Source organism: Sinocyclocheilus anshuiensis, unplaced genomic scaffold (genome assembly GCF_001515605.1).
Source record: "Sinocyclocheilus anshuiensis isolate Anshui unplaced genomic scaffold, SAMN03320099.WGS_v1.1 scaffold407, whole genome shotgun sequence".
NCBI lineage: Eukaryota > Metazoa > Chordata > Actinopteri > Cypriniformes > Cyprinidae > Sinocyclocheilus > Sinocyclocheilus anshuiensis.
Genome location: NW_015552593.1, coordinates 764,516 through 774,979, shown reverse-complemented (window position 1 = coordinate 774,979; position 10,464 = coordinate 764,516). Strand labels below are relative to the sequence as shown.

Genomic DNA, 10,464 nt, shown 5'->3' with positions numbered 1-10,464 from the left:
CATGTTTCATATGGATTACATAATCTGAGAATATTTGTTTTCCATTTGAATTGTTTCATTTGAAAGTAGACATTTCACGCTCTATAGATATATTTTTCATGTCTGTAGGCAAGTATACACAGAGTTTCGGAGTTTCGCGCTCAAGTTCACAGAGACCGAGACGGCAGAAAGCGCATCCTGTTTGCTTTCATTATTTTATAAAAGCACAACTTTTTCGTTGTTATTGTGAGTGCACACAAATAAACGTAGAGTCTTTACATATTTGAAAGATGTATTACTCTTATCTGTATGAGCAAAAATGAGGGAGTATTTTAAGAGCAAGTGAGCGCACCGACGCCTCCATCTGTCCTAAATCGATTTTTCGATGAATCGTTTTTTTAAATGACGTCGATTCGATATCGATTCTCAAAAGCCACGAATCGATCTTTTCCGGTATTTATTTCAGCACACATTTAAAACAAGATCCGATTAACGTGAATCTTATCATTAGTCTTCTCCACTAGACATCACCTTTATTTACCTTGCGTGATGTTACAACAGAAAGCCTGTCATTCATTCAGCGCTTATCATGGCCATATGCGTGATTCGCAATGCTCAGGTGAAATGCTATAGTAATACTATAAATCTGCGGAAGCATTTGATATCACGCATAAGGCGTCATGATTTCCGCAATGAACGAATGGCGTATGGCGTGGCGCACTGTTTTGTTTACTACACACATACCATCGAATCGAGAGCTTGCGAATCGAAATCGAATCGAATCGGGACATCTGAATCGATACCCAGCCCTAATCTGTCCTGCAGTGAGTGCTACTGTTCAGATTCACACTCCGCACAGACACTTGAACAGCGCACATTTTTCCACGTTAACATTCGATTGAGCGGGCTTGTAACGTTGCTGCTACTTACATATTTCAGATGATAAGCCATATTTGAGGTCGATGAATGGCGAGCGTTTGGATGTCCTGCCTGATGTAGCCTACTGTATTACCACATAGACCAGCCGTTTTCGATCCGCGTGACTTCGCCAAGGTGGATTTTTATTTATTTTCTGCGACTAAGCGACTAATAAAATTTTGGTCGACCAAGCCTCTTTCTGGTTGACTAATGGTTAGTTGACTTTAGGGGGCAGCCCTAGCAATTACCATCCAAATCGGGCTTTAATCCACATGACTCAATTAATCTGTAGTCAATTAATGTCTTGTGAAGTGAAAAGCTGCCTGCTTATAAGAAACAATTCTCTCATGGCATTTTTTGGCCAAAATACGAGTCCATAATAATGCTTTCTCCAGTGAAAAAGTCCTGTTGTTCTCTCACATCAATCCACCGACATATTTGTTTAGATTTTGGACAGTTTTTGCTTGTAAACTGTGGTTGATCTGTGAATATTTTGCTTCTGATTCAGAGGAGACTGCTTTTTCACATTATAGATAGAGGACTGTGAACTATTCCTCGAAGGCACTGAGACCACATTTATGCATTTACATTAATTTACACTTACATTGCATTCCCTGTGAATTGAACCCATAACCTCGGCTTTGCCAAAGCCATGTACTTTTGTTTGAGCTACAGGAATGCGTTTAATTTACAAAACCAAAGTCACATCAGAACTTTTAAATACACAAATAAAGAGGAAACAGTTCAATGCTCTCAAAACCAGATGTTGTTTTAGCCATTTATTTACTTTACTTTGTTTCTTGTTATATGCTTTTTAACCAAAATTTTGTCTTTGTTTTAGAGTACACAGCCTCAGCAAATATTGTCAATTTTTCATAATAGTTTACATCACAATCTGACCGTGTGTGTGAGTGTATGCATGTATTCTAGCAAGCTCTTCAGACATCTCCTCCACTCTTCATAACGGTGGGTCTGTAACATTTAGAAATGGAAGAGGAATAATCAAATAATCGACTGCCTGTGACATTTCCCACTGATTCCCTGTCATGTATTACAATGTATCGAGCAAAAAAAATCAATGAGCAAATATAATATACATGGTCATCACGGATATATATATATTTTACTTTTTTAATGTACAGTCAACTTGGCACAACATAAGACATACAGTGTATTGACTATAATAAGAGTTGACTTACAGTGACGAATTTTACTATTGAATAAAATGCAATATATTTTAAATTTTTATTGAAAACTTAGTATTCAGATACACACTGCAAATATTTACATAATTTGCAATATTTTTTGGAAGTGGTAGGTCGTTGCTGAGCTCATTTGGTGCCGGTAATCCTCTGTAGGATTATGGCTAATGTAGTTCTTTAAGGGAAAACTGACATTATTTATTTGTTTATTTATTTACTTATTTAAATTGAGCTGAAACTTAAACTATAACTTAATTTCAGAACTTCATGTTTAGTCTGTCTTGCAATTACAAACAGACAATGAATTTTCAGTTCATGCTGACTTAATAGTTTCAGTGAGTGTGATTTTCACGTGTGGAATCTACATTCCTGCTCTGTATCTTAACAACAAACAATTTGTTCTCCTAGATGCTGTGGTTCTTGGTGTGATAAATAATGAATGTATTTACACTTCATACGATAAATAACTCATCTGCCAAGTTAGTATATTTTGAAAGGCTGTTTATTTCCTGTTGTTATCAGAGTCTATTAAAAGATTTGAGCCCATCATAAATTCAGATGAATTCCCCTGCATGAGGTGAGTCAGTGGTTGTATTCAGACGCTCACTGTTTATTTATGCTTCAGTGTTTTATGATTATTTTTCATCACTGCTGGAACTTTTCTCTCTCTGCAGTTTGAAGCACTTCAATATTTTTTTGTGTGAATGCAAATCAATAATAAACACATTTTGACAAAATAAGGCATCATTTCCAAAAAGTCACTTTCACATACATCAATGTCACCTTGTTTTTATTGCTTTAGTGATGACTATAATATAAACTTATCACGAAACCTGTTTGTCACTTTGACAGCAGTCCGGCCCTCTCAAAAAACAAGGTTTCAATATAACATTGAAGTTTTTAATATCATACAGTAGTTCCTTCTTCCTAGACGGCTGTTGACAGCTTATGTGAGTGTCTTAAAGACACACTTTCCTAGAATACCGTCTCTTTCTCAGGAATGCTGTCTTCAGTCCTTGTATTCCTCCTTTGAGTCCACACTTTGATGATGAAATATCCAGCAGTCTATGCTGCAATTTTTGTAAATGTTTAGCCACATGACTGCTGTTTATCATTTTGGTTTGAATTCAGCAGTTATATATTGTTTTATTACTTGTGTGTATTACACACATTATAAGTTTGTGGCTGTCACCTTAGACTCTGACACACTTTCTTGGTCTTTCTCCTGCTCTTTTTCTAGCAAAAACTCACTCATCACTAAATGAAAGCTTAAAATGAAGACCTGCTTATTTCAGGGGCCTTTTCACAAGTCCATTTTTTTTATTTCTGTGTTACTTTGGCTATATTTTCACACTTAAAACAATAATTTGGTATTCCTCTTGTACCATTGTCCTCTTTTATGCTAAGAAATAAATCTCCTGACAGTTCTCTCTCAAGTGGTTTCATTGTTGTCAGCATTAAGTCTGAGTATGATTCAGTGGGCCATATAACACTTAATTATCAAGAAATTACTTACCTTTAACAGTTTTGGTTCAACATACTTACAACAACTTACCTTTTGATCAATACTTGCCTTAACCTTACACCAGAATTTTTTATTTTTAGTTTTATTTAGTAACTTTCAGGAGGGTGTACTCATTTTTGCAACACAACATTTTATCACTTTGATAAGAAAATTGTATTTTCTTGAATAATTTTAACATTCTTCTTTGGTAACTGATCAAGCATACTTGCTGGAATATTATATCTCTAAAAAAACCATAACATGTCTTCTAAGCAAAGAGTAATTGATGAATTTGTTAAGGTTCAGAGGGGGTGTACTCATTTATGCTGTACACTGTACATTGTTCATCACAATTATTTGATAAAAATATCAGCATTTCATGATCAGCTCATATGGCAAGAAAAGCTTTGGGTGTTGATCATTAGGAAACTGCATGCACAAACTGATGGCATGTTTTCTGATGTGTGTTTCAGCTGTCACCAGTGTGAAGTTATGGGCCATCGACAGACAGTGTTTCCAGACCATCATGATGAGGACAGGACTCATCAAACATGCAGAGTACATGGAGTTCTTGAAAAGGTGAGCAGCTGTCTTGTTATGGAAGTGCATCTCTTTCTTTATAATCTGACATCTTAATTTGCATAATGGCACCCAGAGAAGAGAGCATGGGGCATATTTTACATATTAAAGACAGAATTCTGCATTGTTGGGCTCCTGAGCCAAACTGGATGAAAGAAGTATTCATCAAAGACTTTAAAGACACTGAGGCAGAACAGACGAGTTTCTTGGAAGATTCTGCAATTCATTGCCACAGAAACTCTCTCTAGCTCCCGATCTCCTTCCTCTCCTCCTTTCATGATCTCCTCTCTCTCTCTCTCTCTTAGTCTCTGCGTCTTATGTGTTAACATGAGAAAAATGAATAGTAATGCAATCGTTTTTAATGAATCATCTAATGTGGTTTCATCTAATGTTAATGATATTACCCCATCCCTGCTGCTATATTTATTATTTGAATAATTAGACCTAATTTTGTCAATTATGCTTTGAACTAACAGCCGTTAACAAACAAAAGCAGAGTGCATGTGAATGCATTAGACACGGAGTTGAACTTCAGTTGAACTTACTGATCTGGTTTATAGACCAATATTTAGATTTCATATTTAGTCCTGAGCTAGTCCAGACTTGGAGAGAAAAATTCTTATGTAACAATGTGCATGCGTGTGTGATCCCATGATTTACTCCTGATATAGGCTACTAAAGATTTATCTCTTATACAGTGGGTACGGAAAGTATTCAGACCCCCTTCAATTTTTCACTCTTTGTTATATTGCAGCAATGGCTGCAATATAACAAAGAGTGAAAAATTGAAGGGGGTCTGAATACTTTCCGTACCCACTGTATATTGATCTGTTTAGTTCTGAATGCAAAATATTTAAATAATAATAATAATAAACATTTTCTGTGTGTGTGCATATATATATATATGTGTTTATGATTATCTTATGATTTATCACAAAAAAACATTAATAATGGTGATAATAATAATAATACATTAATAATAATAAATAATAAACAATAATAAAATGTTTTTTTTTTCTTTTTTTGTCTGCATTTTTTCCAGTAGTTTATTTAAAAAAATAATGGTTTGATCTCTCTGACATAATATTTACGTGAATGACCCCAACTTTTTTTGATCACAAACAGCACTAAGTTTCTCTGGTGAAAAATCAAAATCATACAATCAGGTTTTTTACTGATAATTTGTTCTTGGTACAAAGTTCAAGAATAATGATGGTACTTGCCAGCGCAGGCTGTTATTATCCATTTTTGTACTAACCTTCAACCCCTTAACATTATAAATTTAACATGATTGGCACAAATGTAACATAATTGAAAGAAAAATGTTTTGGGTTATAAAGATATTTTTAAAAATACCAATCTGTGCTTTTATTACTGGGTGAATACTATAACAATCTATATTACAGTACATAAATAATATATATAAAGTAAAAAAAAAATATTTGTAAAATGTAATATCTATTGGTACTTTGCAAGGCTTAATCACAATTGTTGAATATTGGGTGGATGTGTCCCTCATTGTCTATGATGGTTACAGGCCTGGTACTTTTAATCTCAGGGGGGAAATATGATTTCTTAAAAGTTCATCAGTAGTCTTTTCAAACTAAATGATAAAGAAAATAAGATCCTGTCATTTTCAGACCAAATATTAGCTCAGAATGGCCTGTGTGTATCCATAATACCTTTATTTTTCTCTGCTGCAGTCTTACACTAAACTGTAATAGGAGACTTTAATGGACTCTTGAATTTTTTATGGCAGGTGAAATATTTATGCAGGAGCAGCTATTGATGTATGATCATCTCATGACATGTGGCAGTGAAACATGGACGCAGCCCGTCCCTTTAAACGTGTGTGTGTTTGCTAATGCAACAGACAAAGATGCCCAGATCTCATCAGGGACAATCTACGGTCGCTCAGGACAGCGGATCAGTCGGCCTCTCATGCCATCTCATCCTAAACATGATTCATTTAGATTTAGATAAATTACAGCTTTTATTACCTAATGCAGATAATGCCTTGGCTTTGTGGCAAATTAGCTCAGCGTATACAGATTAGCCAGACACAAACCTTTTCCTCCATTACGCAACACATGACCAGATATGTTTAGAAATGTTGTATCATGGTGATTGAGGGATATTATTGTTGTTTCCGTGGCAGAGAGCAGCTCTGGGTTTATTTCAATGTGTGATGGTGACCAGCTGTTTCAACCATGTCAAGTCAGACTAAAAATGCACCCAGTGTACAGTGAGAATAAGCACTGAATTACATAAAGTGTGGGAAATGAAATTAAAAAGTGTTGAAAGTTTCTGAGGATAATAATGAAATACTTGTGTTATTTTGAAGGATTTAACACTGAAGTTACATAACATGAACAAACACCAAAAGACTCTCCAGCTTTGGATAAGAATTTAATCCATCACACATTTACAGATGTGATTGTTTCATTTTAACAATGTAATGACGTAAGTTGTCTCTCATTGACAGTGTCCTGACGTTCCGGGGTCTTCCAGAACAAATACTGAGCAAGCTGGCTGATGTCCTTGAGGAGGTTAGAGATCTTCCTGATCCTTAAGCAAACACAACTGTTAATAAATCTAAGCATTTATATCCTTGTGCACTGATTGCTCAGCATTCAAACTTTACAAGCACCACTCCAGCTTATAGCTTATTTACTTGTCATTTTTGTTAGTTAGAGAAGCTAATATTAAAGGAATCAAAAGTTTTATTTATTAAGATTTGGCACTTTGAATCAACTTTGATTCACAAACCTTCTCATTATGTTTATTCAAATTGACAAAATGTAGCATGTTGCATTATTTTACTGCTGTATGATATTTTGAATACCTTGTTTTTTTAGCAACTGCTGGTTTCATGTCTGTTTATATTAGCAAAGTCACTGCCATTATACTTTCTTCGAAAGTCGCTTTGCTAAAAGAAAGTGTGTTGTTTCATTCCCGGAAATACCCCAAGCATGCAGCAGGCAGTGAAAGGTTAAAAGCTGGTCACTGGTAAAACATCTACTTTGATATAATGAAATATTCAATATTCACAAATATTTTAGTGTAATTTTAGTATTATTTATATACTATTATAATATCAATTAAAATTTAAATTAGCTTTTATTTTTATATTGTCCGTTTTTGTTTTAGTTTTAGTAAATTTGTGATTTTATCATTTTTATTATTTTTAATTGTTATTTCTTTTTGTTGTGTGTTGTTTTTGCTTAAATTTTATTTTTTAGTACGTATTTCAGTTAGCTGCCAAGGCAACATTTTAAATTTTCATTTAAGTTTTAAAATTTAAAATACCAAAAACAACTTTTAATAGTTTTAGTTTACAGTAACAACTTACTGTCAAAACACAAAGCTGCTTTTAAATGGTGAAAGATGTATTTTGGTCAGCAGAAGGGTGTATTTAAGGCATCTATCAGCAGGGGCTAGTTGTCTCACGTTAACTAGGAAAACCTTGACCTATTGGTTGAGACAAATTGGGGAGAAAAACCCGCCCTAAAATCATGCCATTGGTTGAGCAAGACGTTCAGAAAACTCATCAAACAAACAGAGCAATGTTTTACAAAAAACACCTCAGAGCCACTTATTGTTGTGTTTGCGCACAACAGGGATAAAGTATTTTAACACTGAAAAAATTACTCACTTTAAGAAAACACCTGCCAAGAAAATGTGAATGCATTTCTGCTGAAATATGTTGATTTATTCACTTTTAAGCCTGGAAATGTGAAAAATAAATAAATAAATCAGCAGATTCCATCAGGGACTGTTTATCAGCAAGAAAGACTCACAACTCAAGTTATAAAAGCTCCTCATTCATATCATCAATAATTTGGGAGCATTTTTAGACCTTCTTGTCTTGTAGTGATGCACATGGTTTAATAAGTCGTAGTGGAGTGAATCATAGAGTTGTTTGTACTCTCTCATCCTGAATAAGATGGAGAATAACTGGTTCTCAGACAGTCGACATACGAGGTCCACTTTGCACAAAGCATCAAAGGAGCAAAATCATTGTTTTATCCAAGAATAGCATGAAAAGATGAGCCGTAGACATTGTGAATATCTTAGTCATCAGTCAGTCTATCATTCGCAGAGGTCCACATCACCTCTCTTCACCTCGTCAGCATACGACATTATCACTGGGGAGTGAGTGATGGAGACCCACAGCTCCCTGTGTTTAGGGGTGAAAGGTTGTTGTTTTCCATTCTTTGTGGATTTGTTGATAATCTTGCAGTAGCTGTGGTTCGCCTTTGTGATAAAACATGATTCACAGCCTCACAATAACAATAACACAACAACACAGAAATTGGTTTGGCTCTTATTATTAATTACATTTATGTTTAATATGTCTAATACAGACACTATCAGATTTGTAAGGTTTAGACAGCGACCATGAAACACTGACAGCATTATAAAGAAAGTGGATTGAGTGGATAAAGCTCCGTTTCTGACATACACATTATAATGTTGGTCTCTGGTACATTATATCTACTATAATATAATGAAATATTCACTGTTTATGTTGCTTGCCAATTTTAGTATTATTTATATACTATTGTAGTATTAATATTTTGAATTTGGTTTGATTTTTTTTTGTTTTGTTCATTTTAATTTTAAAATTGGTATTAGTTTTGTTTTTTTAATATTTCTATTTAACTTTAATTCATTTATATTTGATCATTTTACTACATCAAATTAAACTTGTTTCAGTTATTTGTCAAGGCAACATTTCTAATTTATAACTCTTTCCAAGTTCTCCAATATTTTATTTCAGCTTTACCAAAGAGTACCAAAAATTATTTTAATAGCTTTTAGTTAACAATAACAACACTGATGCTTGCTATTGTTTTCGTTTCCATCAAAACACACAGCTATTTTTAAATGGCTTTCAATGGCGAACAATGTTTTTTGGCAATGTAATGGCATCTACTAGCAGGGGTTAGCTGGTTCATGCTAACCAGGCATGTTGTTAATCTCTGATATTCACTAACAATAACATAAGAGCAAATGTGAGGAAGTAAGATCAAATAATGAGAGTATTTAATGGCACTGTGAGCTCTGTGTCATTAAAATAACTCGCCTGTCAATCATGATTTCTCAATGAATATTTAAATTCAGGGTTTTTTTGTGACGTGATTTGTTAAAGTAAATGTTATGAATTTGCAGAGAGTGGAAGGGAGTCTCTTCAGCTAATAATTGACCTTAAAAGAGACTGAAATTTGCTAAAGCTTTTTGAACTTAAATGTTAATTTTATCACTGGGGAGTGAGTGATGGAGACCCACAGCTCCCTGTGTTTAGGGGTGAAAGGTTGTTGTTTTCCATTCTTTGTGGATTTGTTGATAATCTTGCAGTAGCTGTGGTTCGCCTTTGTGATAAAACATGATTCACAGCCTCACAATAACAATAACACAACAACACAGAAATTGGTTTGGCTCTTATTATTAATTACATTTATGTTTAATATGTCTAATACAGACACTATCAGATTTGTAAGGTTTAGACAGCGACCATGAAACACTGACAGCATTATAAAGAAAGTGGATTGAGTGGATAAAGCTCCGTTTCTGACATACACATTATAATGTTGGTCTCTGGTACATTATATCTACTATAATATAATGAAATATTCACTGTTTATGTTGCTTGCCAATTTTAGTATTATTTATATACTATTGTAGTATTAATATTTTGAATTTGGTTTGATTTTTTTTTGTTTTGTTCATTTTAATTTTAAAATTGGTATTAGTTTTGTTTTTTTAATATTTCTATTTAACTTTAATTCATTTATATTTGATCATTTTACTACATCAAATTAAACTTGTTTCAGTTATTTGTCAAGGCAACATTTCTAATTTATAACTCTTTCCAAGTTCTCCAATATTTTATTTCAGCTTTATTTTGAGTACCAAAAAATATTTTAATAGCTTTTAGTTAACAATAACAACACTGATGCTTGCTATTGTTTTCGTTTCCATCAAAACACACAGCTATTTTTAAATGGCTTTCAATGGCGAACAATGTTTTTTGGCAATGTAATGGCATCTACTAGCAGGGGTTAGCTGGTTCATGCTAACCAGGCATGTTGTTAATCTCTGATATTCACTAACAATAACATAAGAGCAAATGTGAGGAAGTAAGATCAAATAATGAGAGTATTTAATGGCACTGTGAGCTCTGTGTCATTAAAACGACTCACCTATCAATCATCATCTCTCAGTGATGATGATTTATTCAAATTCAGGTCAAACTCTCATTCCAGTTCTTTTTTTTTA

The 10,464-nt window shown here is 33.8% G+C and overlaps 1 protein-coding gene across 3 annotated transcripts in view; it reads left to right on the top strand.

Annotated features, from left to right (window-relative positions):
- The window catches only part of LOC107665604 (cGMP-dependent protein kinase 1-like), an 80,535-nt gene that overhangs the window by 36,015 nt on the left and 34,056 nt on the right, over positions 1–10,464 (top strand). For all 3 annotated transcript variants that reach the window (XM_016456542.1, XM_016456541.1, XM_016456543.1), the window contains exons 4-5: positions 4,077–4,182; positions 6,668–6,731. In XM_016456542.1, coding sequence (XP_016312028.1) covers positions 4,077–4,182; positions 6,668–6,731 — 170 coding nt within the window. The remainder of the gene's footprint in view (positions 1–4,076; positions 4,183–6,667; positions 6,732–10,464) is intronic.